The sequence below is a fragment of the Nelusetta ayraudi genome, unplaced genomic scaffold, assembly GCF_046127955.1.
Source record: "Nelusetta ayraudi isolate G7.1 ecotype Tasmania unplaced genomic scaffold, CSIRO-AGI_Nayr_v1 ptg000163l, whole genome shotgun sequence".
NCBI classification, from domain to species: Eukaryota; Metazoa; Chordata; class Actinopteri; order Tetraodontiformes; family Monacanthidae; genus Nelusetta; species Nelusetta ayraudi.
The window spans coordinates 655,249-668,152 of record NW_027466213.1 but is presented as its reverse complement, the minus strand read 5'-3'; the positions used below and the strand labels follow the sequence as shown (position 1 = coordinate 668,152).

Genomic DNA, 12,904 nt, shown 5'->3' with positions numbered 1-12,904 from the left:
GGTGTTAATACAATGATAATCACACATGTTGTTACAATGTATCAAGGTGTTACAATGCAGGAGGAGTGTGACTGCTGACGCTGCAGTGTGTCAACACTGGTGACTCAGTCGGTGACAGCTGTGACTCTGTCATGTCAGTTAGAGTCTGGCAACTCCAAGTGAGCCTGGCGCTTTTGTGTCTTCTTGTTGCTCGTCTTGTTTTGTGTTTGCTGCAGACAGCTGCAGGTGCCATCACCCCAACTGTGGAGCTCTTCTCCAACAGTGTGTGTCAAGAAAATTAGAAGGTGCTTAAAATTTAATAGAGAGCCACAGATTTTTGTAGCTCAATCTTCTGTGTAAAAGCATTTTGTTTTGTGTGTGTGTGTGTGTGTGTGTGTGTGATTCTCAGTTGAACACCTCATCACCACCAGGAGGCCCGACGTCAGCCTCCCAATCTGACCTACAAATCAAATATGTATATCCCGGAATGACCACCATGTTGGAGCCACTAAGTGTTGCACCGTCTCACATGTTCTAGTGACCCGGGGTTGGCTAAAAATGACCGGAGGGGCGGGAGTGTGGCAGCGAGTGGGCAAATGGATCAGCGTGCAGCTGTCACTGCGCAGCTCGCTGGGCTGCCACTGTCACTTCCCACTTCAGAGCCACCGGCAGGGCTGCAGGGGAGACCATGAGCAGGGTGGTCTAGCTCCTGGAGACCAGGAAGGGTTGGTAGGGGAGCCCCGCGCCTGCTCGCTCTCTGGACATGACTTGGTGCTGGCACTCTGACAGAAGCCACGCAAGAAGAGAAGAAGGAGGAGGAGGATTAGGAGGAGGAGGAAGACGGTCCACCAAGATCCGGTTCGGTGCCGGAGAAGCTCCCAGAAGACAGCGGCGGCCTGGGAAGGTTCAAGGGTCTTCGGGAAAAGGGGAAACCATAATCGCGGCCGGCCGGCCGTCAGTCCAGCCAGAGACAAGTCAGGGGAGCTGTTAATGCAACTTGATCCAGCAGGTCTTGCCCTAAAAATACCTCCTGCCTGGAGAGTGGCTTCCATCTCCATCTGCGTGATTACCTGGTGATCAGCCTCTCTTTTCTTCCTCAGGTAACGAGTGAAGTAGTCACAGAGCCGCAACGACCACGGGGAGATTTCATGCATGATTTCATGATGGATAGATAGATAGATAGATAGATAGATAGATAGATGGATAGAATGCTTCATTGTCATTGTACATTGCACAGTACGTTAGACACACAACAGTAGCTGCGTTTCCATGACATTTTCTTTCACAAAATTAAAGCGATATTTCTGACAATTGCGATTTCTCGCTTGGATTTTACAAGAATTATGTTTGCTTTTGTTTGTTTGTTGAATGGTTGTTCTATTTTTTTCTCTTTGATTCTCCTCCTCCGTCCAATCATAACGCACCATGTTCACATTTAATGTGAGCCGCTGACGTGTCAATGCAAAAAAAAAAAAAGTGTTTCCATGGCACTTTGCGATAAACCTCTACATGGATCCGTCTGAAAAACCAAGTCGAGCTGTTTCCATCACCAGCTTCTTATTGCCATATTTAGGATTTACACAGTTCTAGGGATAATGGAAATGCAGCCAACGAAGGGACAAATGATGACAATGTAAAAATGTCGGCAAGGTATAAATGATGAAAGAAGAAGAAGAGAACCAAGAACGACTTCCCGCCTGCTGAAGTCTTCTTTCCTCCTCAGGAACCTGCTTTAGGAAACTGGGAAGAGGCCTTGCAGACAGCCGGACCGTCCACCCAGACAGAACTGTCCGCTGGATAGCGCCACCATGAGGAAGGCGGAAGTGCAGCTGACCCTGAAGAAGGGTCCGGACGATGCGGCCGCACCTCCGAGTCCCGTCATCCCGCCGAAGCGCTCCAAGGCCAGTGTGGAGCAAGTGTCCCCGGAAGCTGCGGGACCCCCACGCCGCCCCACGCCCACGCCGCCCGTCTTCGCCCGCAAGATGAGGAACGCCGCCGTGGGGACGGGCTGCGACATCCGCCTGAAGGTGACGGTGGCCGGAGACCCTCAGCCATCCCTCTACTGGTACCACAACGACGAGCTCCTGGACATGGAGAACCAGGAGTACGGAGGCCTCTGGATTAGGGATTGCAAGCCCAGCGACGCCGGCCTCTACACCTGCATCGCCAACAACCACCTGGGGGAGGTGCGGAGCAGCGCCGTGCTGGCCGTCCTGGACTTGGGCGAAGGTAAAAAAACAACAACAACAACAACAACAACAACAAAATCCCTTTAAAACCTGTAAACGCTCGAGTGGTCGAGTCTCCTGAAGATGAAGTTCAGTGCAGGTGGATTTTTAGTTTCCATCAAGTCGGGTTGAGAAGTTGTCACGCTGGGTGTCAATAAGCAGCCACACATCTGGCTGGCAGAGACAATCAGGGGTGATTGTGCCAGAGGGTTTGGTGCTACTCAGAAATCACAAATAACACAAGCCAGCAGACATCAGATGAAGTCATTACTTGTTGCTTCAATCCTGAGATTCAGCAAGTTTAGTGGAAAAAACAAACAAAAAACTAAAATTACTGGAAATTACGCAAGAAATTCCTGCTTCCGTAGCAAAGAATGAATCAATGGAAAACTTCATGTAAAGGAATTTTCAAAAAATTATAAAAAAAAAAAAATAGATTGGACTAGTCATATGTCATTGTTATTATATCAGTATAAATTAATAAGTGGCATTAGTTGAATATGTGGACTTTTTAGTTCCAAAGCATGAGGAAATATCTGTGATTGTCTTTTTATTTCACATTTATTCAAATGATTGATTGAAGCAGACGTTGTGAGGAGCAATGAGCCACTTCAGATCCAACAACTCTCAAAACCTTGTGACCTGAAAAAAAAGAAAAAAAAAGACAGTGCTGCAATTCATCGTCCCCACACCAACCTTGAGTGCCGCGTCACTGTGTGTGTGTGTGTGTGTGTGTGTGTGTGTGTGTGTGTGTGTGTGTGTCAAGGAGACAGCCGCATCCTGCTGAGTGTGTGTGTGTGTGTGTCAGTGAAGATGCGTTTTTGTGCAGAAAAGTGTTATCGACTGCTGAGGCCGCAGTCAGTTAAGCCAGAGTTACAGCCTGGATGGTGATGATGAGGAAGATGAGGATGATGAGGGTGATGAGGGTGATGAGGGTGTTCTCCGGTGCTGCGGGATGAAGGATGGCTGGTGTCAGAAAACTCCTTCAGGCTGAGCAGCAAATTTTGCTCCTATTATCAGAGTCTTGGAGAAAGAGCGAGAGAGAGAGAGAGAGAGAGAGAGAGAGAGAGAGGGAGAGAGAGAGAGAGTAAGAGACAGGTAGAGAGAGAGAGAGAGAGAGAGTGAGGGAGAGAGAGAGAGAGAGGGAGAGAGAGAGAGAGTAAGAGACAGGTAGAGAGAGAGAGAGAGAGAGAGTCCTGGAGAGCGACGCTGACGGGGAAAGTCTTGTGTTTCAGTCGGACTGCGAGTGTCTACAAACCATCACAACTGATTGTGATGGCAAACAATCACATTAAAAAGAAGCCCATTTAAGATGTCTGTTCTAAATCGAATGAGTTTCTCTCATTCTCCTCCGGCTTGAAAAGAAATAAGCGCTCATTGCGACTTCACTTGCTCCTCCCCACGGCGCCTTTCCCAAATCACAGTGCCACCGTCACCGGAGTGCCGACTGTGTAAACCCGGAAGTGTTTACCGCAGGGCAAGGAGCCACACTGAGCCAGAGAGGAGACAGAAAACTGCCCTGGGAGAGAGGAGCGAGGGAGCACTGACGCCACAGTAGCACCGCTGCACTGCAACAATTGTAGATGTAGAATTACTGCAGTCTGTCTGTCTGCCTGTCTGTCTGTCTGTCTGTCTGTCAGGTTGGTTTTTTTTTTCCTGCTCAGCAAACATTTGATGGGGAAAAAAAAACGCTTGGACGTCACAAATCCCTGAGCAGGAATCCAACAACCGTGTTGCAATAGAGCCGCTCCTCCTGCACGCTCAGTGCAAACACGAGCTCTTGTCGTGAGCAAATGGTATACATAGACAGTATATATAGTTTGTGCACTAACTAAAAATATAGCCATCTATTTTCTCATCTGTTCCATTCTATTCTACTCTGTGCTGTCGTGCTCTCGACTTTCAGCACAGCTTTTTTTTTTTTTTTTCTGATCATCTGAACAAATTCAAGTACAAGCTCCCAAAGCAAAGAGTGACGACATGGAGCAGGTCTGAGAGATGACTGTTAAAATGTCTAAGGTCCTGGCGTCAGTGCCAGGACCCCACCCCCCCACCCCCACCCATATGATTGGAGAATAAGAGCCATATTTCGAACCTTTGCCTCTCCATTTTAACCTTCAGTCGGCTCCACGTGCACTTTGGTCTCCAGCTGTCCCATCACTCAGTCGCCCGGGCCCACAGCCTCACTCCCCCCCGCTCCCTCTCTTTGAAAGCCCCTCTGTGGACCGCCCCCTCTCTCGCCCAGCGTCCTGCCTGGTTATTTATACAGTGGAATGTGCCAGGCCTCAGATTTTTGTGATGCTCGCTGGCCGCCGTCTCTCCTGTTTCATGGGAAGACATCAGCGCTAATTTTAGCCGCGCTGCTCCTGCGCCGCTGCTCTCCCGCGCTGATCGTCCTCGCCGGCTGATTTCACATCAGTGAAGCTGCCGCATCTCGTCGCGTCACACGTATGTGTCACATTCCTCACCAATCGGAAGGCTCACCGCTAGAAAACAGGCAGCGTTCACCTCGGCGTGGACTCGCTGTATATCCAACAAGCCCTCTCATCCTCCTCCTTGTGAACGACTTTGGCATTTTGCCAGGTAGAAAAAAAAAAAAAAAAAGCCCTCTGATAATCTTTTCTTTTAGTGCACAACTATGACACGAGTTTTATAAGGAAGGTCACGAACTGGCCGCTGGTTCTTATCCCTCCAAGCCTCCGGAGTGGTATTGTTTGGCCAGTGAGCCGGCACATGGCTGTGTTCCAGGTGCCTGGGGAGGTCTCGTCACCGTGTTATCCTCCTCCGCCTCCTGGGGCAGCAGAGGGAACGAACAGGTGGAGCTGCGGTGGAAATCCCCCCCGCACCTCCATCTTGGCCAGAAAATAGATTGAGCAGCAGAACCAGTCAGCGGAGATCCGACGGTGGTGGTGGTGGTGAGGAAAAGAGACAAAACAACAGTTTAAAGTGGTTGACTGGGGGGGGGGATGACATCCACCTGAAATACAATATGAACATGAATACGTATGAAGACAGCAGTGGTGTGCACAGAGTGTCTGGAGAGGAAGAGGAGAGCAGCCACTCTGAGCTGGAATTACATCACCAACACACCTGGAGCCTGCAGGCTTCTTACACACACACACACACACACACACACACACACACACACACACACACACACACATACACACGACTGTGGCTGCAACCAGTAGATCTTCTTCTTCTTCTTCTTCTTTGATCCCCTGTGAGTGCACTGTGTCTTTATCCAGCTGAGATATATTTACTCCCCCTCCTACTGTACATGTGGATGGATTCTCAGCGCGGCTATTTTGTCTCCAGCAAGTGAGGTGAGATGTCATTCCTCGCTCGCTGGGTTTTTTCTTTCGCTCTGTTGCCTATTATTTTATTTATTTATTTATTTATTTTTAAACAACCCCTGAATTCTCCCTCCCCCCAACCTCCTCTCTGCCTCCCACCTGGAGGGGGGAGATGCTGGCTTGCATTCCCAGATCCTGACTCATTCCAAATCATACAACTCACTGACTCACTGACTGACTGACTGACTGACTCGGCGTCTTACAACCAAATGATTTTGCAGGAGTGAAGCTGCGGCTCAGAGAGTCACGTGCGGTACTGACAGCTCCGTTTGTGTCACTCTATGTATGTGTGCGTGTGTGTGTGTGCGTGTGTGTGCGTGCGTGCGCCAAATCCGGTCCCGCTCGTCGGCAGCCTGCACGAGCCGCTGTAAGCGGATTGATTTGTGCTTCGTGCAACAGGCTCGTGGTAGGCTGAGCGAGGAGCGGCTGCAGCCCCGCGAGCTGCTCGCAGCCGCTGCCAGGGGAGCGAGGCAAGGTGCGCACGCACACGCGAGCGCCTGTTGGGGGAGGAAGCAGCAGCAGCAGCAGCAGCAGCAGCAGCGGTAGCGGAGAGGAGGTGGGAAGGAGGTGGAGAAGGGGGGGTGGAGAGGAGGTGGGCAGGGTCGGAGTCCTCCCACCGGGCTGCCCGCCTATCGCAGCGCGCTGCCCGCCTGCTGGGCGGAACGACGCGGGGAAGATGCTCCAGCGGTGCGGTGGCGGACGGATGGATGGATAGTTGGATGGTTGGATGGATGGATGGACGGATGGATGGATGGATGGATGGATGGGGCCGCCTCGGCGCGGATGACGACCGCTTGACTGACGGAGGTCTGGGAGACTCTGAGAGGCGCAACTTGTTGTTACATAACGGACCATAAAGTGCCTCTCTCTCTCTCTCTCTCTCTCTCTCTCTCTCTCTCTCTCTCTCTCTCTCTCGGAACTGCGCTGAGAAGCGGTGCACCTGCTTGTTTGTAGACTTTAAAGATGACGAGGAGTTGAGTCTGTGGACATTGCGCGGTTGGTTCCTGCAGAGGAAAGTGCTGCTGATTGTGGTGTGCAGCGATGCTTCGGAACCCCCTTGGTATCTCGGGGAATACCCTGATGCTGATGCTGAATGTGAGCCAAGGCAGAGCAGAAGATCTGCCGAGGACACAGAGACACTGGTCATCATGAGAGATCAAAGCAAAGCTCAGGCAAGTGGCAGTTACCGTCTTGGTTCGCTGTTACTGGCTGAATATCATTTGATTGGTGTGTGCGACCCTGTGTGTGTGAGTGTGAGTGTGTGTGTGTGTGTGTGTGTGGATGAGGAGAGAGAGAAGCCTGTTATGACCATAGTTGGTCACTGGCTTTCTCCCTCAGCGTTGCCAGATGTGACAGTGTGATAAATTACACAGAGTCAGATTTTAAGAGTCGTTTTTATTACAACAAACTTTCACCAGTTTGCAGCGAGTGTTTCCTGGAAGGCTGATCTGAGCACCGCCTCCAGGAATATCTTCATACAACCTTCATATTTCAGTTCTGCACTTTAACCTTTAAAAGGCAGAATTTAAAACATACCATGACTTGAATGTCTTTCATGCACCATCTGTGCTTTTTTTTCAGGTGTAAATAGCACAAAAAAAAATAAATAAATAAAATCATCAAAATACTTTCTTTCTTGAAAACCTTTGCGGCTCTGTTGACAGGGACTCCAGGGAACACTCAGTGTTGCCAAGGCTCAGCTCCTCAGTGACCGCTTGTTGTTTGTAACGTTGTTCAAAACTCAACTCAAGCCTGTCATCCGTCCTCACACGAGGCCACACTTCTGAATCTGATTTGATTCCCAGGAACTGCAGAGGAAAACAACGTCACTGGTGAACTCCAGTTGGCCTGTTTAACTCTGCAGCTCCACCAGCGGTCACTGACTTGATTATCTGGCTCGGCAGCAAGTGATTACTGGCCCCAAGGTGTGTGCTGTGTAAAGCCCAGATTGGCTCACAGCCTTTGGCCGTCGTCAAAACATGGTTCCCCATCTGGCATCAGGGCTCAGAGGGGAGTCCAGACAGGGACGAGATGAGATGAGACGAGATGAGATGAGATGAAATGAAATGAAATGAGATGAGATGAAGCGAGATGAGATGAGATGAGATGAGATGAGATGAAACAAGATGAGATGAGATGAGATGAGATGAGATGAGATGAGATGAAACAAGATGAGATGAGATGAAACGAGATGAGATGAGATGAGATGAAACGAGATGAGATGAGATGAGATGAGATGAGATGAGATGAGATGAGATGAGATGAAACAAGATGAGATGAGATGAGATGAGATGAGGGATGTGGACAGTGATGAGATGCTGCTTTGTCTCTACTGCGAAGACCTTTTATACCGACCCGTATTCATTTTTTCTGACTTCTTCTTTGGTGCTTAACACAGCAGACGCCAGAGGAACCAGCTGTCAATATTAATCATCTTCTTTTTTTTTTTCTTGTTGTTGTTTCGGTTGTTTAATTGAAGTCGTGTTCAATTGTGTGAATATGTGTGAGATCTGAAGAATTGGCACCAGAATCGTTACTACAAATGGGACATGTGTGGCCTTGTGTTCCACATGAATCATCCTGTGTGTGTGTGTGTGTGTGTGTGTGTGTGTGTGTGTGTGTGTGTGTGTGTGTGTGTGTGTGTGTCGGGAGGACTATACTGTGAGATGGTTACTCCTAAACAGTCCCCCTTGGCTGTGGTCTACAGTGTCTAACATCATTATATTCTATCAAATTAAACTTCAGGAGTATCTCAGAGTGAGAGAAAGAAAGGCCCCTGTGAAAGAGAAATACATAAAAAATAAACCAAAATGTTTCCCCACTTGTGTCACAACAACCAGGCCGGCCAGTGGTGCCGGGCCGGGTGTTTAAATCTCACCCTGGGAGCCGAGCCGTGCTGTTGCGGCGGCAGGTTCACGGCCCAGACTTTCCTCAGACTGCAGCGTTGGGACGAGAACGACGACAAGACAACAGGCCTGAATAACTCACGGCCAGAACCATTAAGCTGCGTAACAACCGTCTGTCTGTGTGGATGCTGCCACTGACAACATGTCATTAAAACCCACCTTTTGAAATGCGCTATTGTTTAACAGCAGGTAGGTTCAGGGAAGCTGCCCACACAGAACCTTGTTCCTACTGTGTCCTCCTGCAGTCCTCATCATGTCATGTCATGCGTTCCTGCCTGAGCCGCTGCTGCCTGCACAGAACCACCACGCCAGGCTGCGCTGGTGACACACCCACTGGGTGCTTTCGTTGTGCTGCCGTCCTTCTCCCACAACACAAGTCCCTGTATCAGGGGTGGGCAAACCTTTAGACTGGTGGGCCACAATGGGGTCTAAAATACACACTTGGCTTTGCTTTTTGCACAATGAAGATTCCGCTGGTGGTCTTCTTCAACTTCTTGGTCCCACTGGGACACACGTGCAGGCTCAGCTGGATTCAAGTGTTTTGCTGTGCTTGCTCAGCTGATTTGGATTATTGTGTTGCGTTGATCTGAGCTCAGCATGTCCAGTTTGACCGTCTCATTGAGGAGCTTCCTCAGCAGCCTCGGTGCTGCTACTGACAGCTGCCCTGTCACTGCAGGTGCTGTGTTCAGGCCTTCTTCGGGGAGCCTTCCAAAAAAAAAAAAGAAAAAGAATTCCAACTTCAGCAGGTCGCTCTCTCTTCCTCGTCGCTTCCTGTGGCAGTCAATCATTTCTTGTCTCCCTGTGGTCCTCCAGCTGCAATAAACCCAAATTATATTCAGCCGTGGTCTTCTTTACCCTTCCCATCAGCCTACATGGCCTCGCAACCGCTCTTCCTCTCACTTGACTCTGGAAATGCGAAAGCGCAGAGAACCCTTTGTTTTAAACCGCACCTCTGGTTCCCCACCGATTGGACTTCACAGCTATTAGTTTGTTTTCCTGTCAGTTGCCTGATTGCATCTCACAGGCAGGAATAAGTCCTGCATACTGTGAAGCAAACACCTCATGAGGGCTGCTGGGAAGACAGTGACTCAGTCGTGCATTCTATTTTGAGTTCTATCTGCCACTCCTCTTATTCCCAGTCTGAAGAAAAACCTTCCAGATTGTCCAACCTGAACGACGTTGAGTGGAGGAGGAAAAAAAAAAAAAAATCAAAGCTTTTCATGGAAATACTCACTGACCTCAACCTTTTTCTTCTCGACCACTGAAGAGTAAATATTACAAGCCACTTGCAGCAAATGTAGCGTCAGGTTAATTAGATTCGCAGGGATACAAATGAAATTGTTATGTCTGAATATTTTCCACAATGCTTTTATTGAATCTTGTAGAGGCAACATTTTACATTTTCAGTTTGGCCGTGGACTTTTAATCCCAGTGAAATTCCAGTCTTATTCTCCACTGTACTGCTCTTCACAATTTACCTTAAGCTCAAACTTTTTCTTCTAGACTCTGAAACAACAGAGGATGAAAGTGAAGAGCCAACTGAGACCAAAGAAGATGAGGCCAACGTCGAGGACCAGGTTGTCCACACAGGTACCCAACATCTCTTCAACTCACTTTCCCAATAGTGAACATTGTATCTTTTTCATTTGGACTACGCAGGTATATCATAATATGTATTATCATCAGTAGTTGTTGTTTTTTTTTTAATACATATAAAGCAAAGTTGTCCAGTCTGATTGTTTACTTGTATAATGTGTAATGTCTCTTTTTTTCTGTGTAATGAAGTGATGGACAAATGTGCAGAAGATGCCAACAGGAAAAATGGACATGAGGATCTTGCAAACACAAACAGGCAAGGAAGAAAAACAAGGACTTTCGAAAATACATCTTAGGGGAGTTGAGTTCAATATTCAGCTCATTGGACTTAATTCGTTATAGAAGCAGCATGACTGTTTTTTCAGAGGATGTACAGTGAGTCGGTTTCTTATGTGTGCGTACAATAATATTGCATGTAGCCCCCTTTTATCATGCACAGATTCAAAGCTTCACTAGGTTCCCTTAGTTAGTCTGTTTTGTTGGATTTCAGACACCAATCAGAAGTTCCTTCAAGAGATTCTCCGCCTGAAGTCCTCCCGCCGCCATCCCCGAGACTCGTCAAACGTCCTTCCACGTCTCCGATGCCAAGTCGCTCTGGGTCAACTACGCCCATCAGTTTGCGGAAGAAAGTCGTCCTGCCAACCGAATACCAAGACACTGTACCAGCAGAGTTCGAAGAGAAAATTAGGCAGCCTAAATCTCAAAGCAACACCCAGGACTCCAGACCACAGACTCCACTGAGTGAGTATTCCCGCAAAGAATATACTCCGAGGCCATCCCCAAAGCTTACTAGGGCAAGCTCAAAAGTATTTGAGAAAGTCCGCGGCTTAGAGGAACGGAGACGAAGTCTGGATTTACCAGAGGGTTCAGTCACGGGGCGATCCTGGGCAGGGTTCAATCGTGCTGGATCAGTAGACTCGGATGATGGAGGAAGCCGGTTGGGCATCTCCAGAGAAAGTTCCAGGGAAGATCTGAGGGAGGCTTTGAAAGAGGATGCTGCTGAACGGAGATCCATGTTCAGACAGAGAGCTGCTTCTCTGGAGGACAAACCTCGCTACTCTCAGAAAGTTCAAGACATCGAGAACAAGTTCACCGAGGAACTGCAGCGCATCAAGAAACTCGTCGGCAAACCCCACATGAAGAAGTCTTTTTCAACGGAACAGCTCAGTCAACGGGGAAGGCAGCGCCAGCCTCTCAGGAAAGTTGAACCGATTCCGCCACAAGTCCTTCAAAAGCTTCAAGAAAGGGAACGCGCCCAGTTGGCAAAGGAGCATAGAGAACAGGAACTAAGTAAACAACCAATGCAGAGACAACAGCAAACGGCAAAAGAGCAGAATAAATCCCATCCCCACCAGACCGACACTCCTGCTTCCACAACCGTAGCAGTCAGCAGATTTGGAGAAGTTGCAGGCACCCCAGAGTCCATGAAACTATCTGACCTACCGGGACAGCGATCAGTGCGAGAACTGAGTCGAGTCAGTCCAGTTACAGAGGTCATCCAGAGGTCAGCATCACCGGCGTTACGTTACCAGCGAACGGAAGAGTCGCCTGGCAGGAATGTCGCTGAGATGACGTTGCACAAGGTTGAGCGAAGGCCCCCGAGTCCGCTTGTGCAGAGGGTGTCTCGGATGCCAGAAGAGACGCCAGGGAGAAAGACGCCAGTGGAGGTATCGCTGAGGAAAATTGAAAACCGACCGGAAAGTCCGCTGGTAAAGCGGAGGGCCGTCATTGTGCCTGATGTTCCCACTGAGCCTCCGCCCAAACCTCAGAGGTTGTCGCCCTCAACTCCAACAGAAGAGAGGATGGAAGTGGAGCAATCCAAACCAGCCCTCAATCTGAGAATCCCTGCAATAGTTGTGGAAGATGAAAAGATGGAGGAGGACGTTCCTGTGAAAACAAACGAGTCTAAACAGATCAGTGTTGGTGCCAAGGAAGGACAACAGCAGAAGACCAAAGGAAAGAAGCGTCGCACCCGACCAATGTCTCCAGAATTAGGTTAGATCTGCTTCGCTTCTTAAACCTAGTCTGCCTTTTTTAAAACCCTATTTGTCATCATAATAATTTGTTAGTTTGCATTAGAGACTTCCTCTGGTTGAGTCACAGGATGTCTTTTGTTTTGTTTGTTTGTTTGCAGATTCTTCAGATGATTCCTATGTGTCTGCTGAAGAAGACCCCATGGAAGCTCCTGTGTTTGAGTTTCACCTCCAGGACACAGTAGCGTCATCTGGTGCAGATGTGATATTAAAATGCATAATAGCAGGAAACCCATTTCCTGAAGGTAATAATCCATAACAACCCCCCCCCCCCCCCCCTCCCACAATCTCAGCTTTTCATGGCATCTACCAAACAAAACACACCCTTAAATTTGCTCTTCATCGTTATCTCTGTTTAAGTTACCTGGGCTAAAGACGGCACCAAAATCCTGAACGTCGGAAATTACACCATCAAAGTTGAGGGTGAACGACACAGTCTGCTAATTAAATCAGCCAAAGTAAACGATGGTGGGAAATACTGCGTCACTGCCATCAATCAGGTGGGCAAAGCATCCAGCAGTGGAAACCTCCTAGTGAAAGCAGGTACGTCTCTCTATCTATCTATCTATCTATCTATCTATCTATCTATCTATCTATCTATCTATCTATCTATCTATCCATCTATCTATCTATCTATCTATCTATCTATCTATCTATCTATCTATCTATCTATCTATCTATCCATCTATCTATCCATCTATCTATCTATCTATCCATCCATCTATCTATCTATCTATCTATCTATCTATCTATCCCACATATTTTGAGAATTTCCAAACACCTTACAAATTCTTTTTTCAAACAAA

At 48.4% G+C, this 12,904-nt stretch overlaps 1 protein-coding gene across 1 annotated transcript in view; it reads left to right on the top strand.

Annotated features, from left to right (window-relative positions):
* The first annotated feature begins 1,731 nt into the window (after positions 1-1,731).
* Positions 1,732-12,904, top strand: part of spegb (striated muscle enriched protein kinase b) — a 29,854-nt gene continuing 18,681 nt past the window's right edge. Inside the window, exons 1-6 of the mRNA XM_076014037.1 lie at positions 1,732-2,208; positions 9,973-10,059; positions 10,255-10,321; positions 10,556-12,060; positions 12,200-12,343; positions 12,459-12,641. Coding sequence (XP_075870152.1) covers positions 1,788-2,208; positions 9,973-10,059; positions 10,255-10,321; positions 10,556-12,060; positions 12,200-12,343; positions 12,459-12,641 — 2,407 coding nt within the window. The 5' untranslated portion in view covers positions 1,732-1,787. The remainder of the gene's footprint in view (positions 2,209-9,972; positions 10,060-10,254; positions 10,322-10,555; positions 12,061-12,199; positions 12,344-12,458; positions 12,642-12,904) is intronic.